The sequence below is a fragment of the Cariama cristata genome, unplaced genomic scaffold, assembly GCF_000690535.1.
Source record: "Cariama cristata isolate BGI_N322 unplaced genomic scaffold, ASM69053v1 scaffold36849, whole genome shotgun sequence".
Taxonomy (NCBI): domain Eukaryota; kingdom Metazoa; phylum Chordata; class Aves; order Cariamiformes; family Cariamidae; genus Cariama; species Cariama cristata.
This window is the reverse complement of record NW_009634710.1, coordinates 4,953-5,700: the sequence shown is the minus strand read 5'-3', so window position 1 is coordinate 5,700 and position 748 is coordinate 4,953. Positions and strand designations below refer to the sequence as shown.

The window sequence follows — 748 nt, the reverse complement described above, 5'->3', positions numbered from 1 at the left end:
TGTTGGGGGTGGGTGAGGAGAGCCTGCCCATCAGCTGCCGTGAGGTGGTGAGCGATAGCCAGGCAGGTACGGTAAGCGCGCTGCCGCTGCAATAAAAAAAAAAAAATCCAAAAAAACCCCAAAATTTGGTATTTTGAGGGTGATTTTTGGATGTAATTCTCCGGGCAGGCAAACACGCGGTGGCCTTCATCGTCTACAAGGAGATGGAGGAGTTGTTGAGTAACATCACGGAGCCGCAGCGGGGAAGGCTCAACTCCGGCGTGGTCGGCGGCACCGTGGGGAAACCCGGCGTCGCCTTCGGCGTCGCCTTCAACGTCACCCTACGGCACCGCACGGTGGGTGCTGGGGGCTTGGACGACACAAGAGGGGTTGTTGCGTTGAGTCAAATTATGGTGAGGGGTTGTTGCGTTGAGGGCGTTGGGTCAAATTATGGTGGGGTTGGCAACGCGGCGTCACCGCGGTGCAAATTTGGAGCGCGGTGGTAGGGAATGTTTTTTTAGGGGTGACTTCGGGGCAAATTTGGGGTTGGGGCGTTCTAAATTTGGGAGCCGGCGCAAATTGGGATTCAGCGCGTTCCCATCTGGGTGCAAATTTGGATCTCGTGCAAATTCGGGGTCGGTGCATCCCCATCTTGGTGCGAATTTGGTTTTGGTGCATCCCCAACCGGGTGCAAATCCAGATCCCGTGCAAATTTGGGATCGCTGCGTCCCCATTTGGTGCAAATTTGGGGTGAGCGGATCCCCATCCT

General features: G+C 56.0%; 1 protein-coding gene across 1 annotated transcript in view; it reads left to right on the top strand.

The window, feature by feature from the left end:
- The window catches only part of LOC104167106 (EGF-like module-containing mucin-like hormone receptor-like 4), a gene marked incomplete at its 3' end in the record, with an annotated part of 4,763 nt that overhangs the window by 290 nt on the left and 3,725 nt on the right, over positions 1-748 (top strand). Inside the window, exon 2 of the mRNA XM_009707243.1 lies at positions 169-335. Coding sequence (XP_009705545.1) covers positions 169-335 — 167 coding nt within the window. The remainder of the gene's footprint in view (positions 1-168; positions 336-748) is intronic.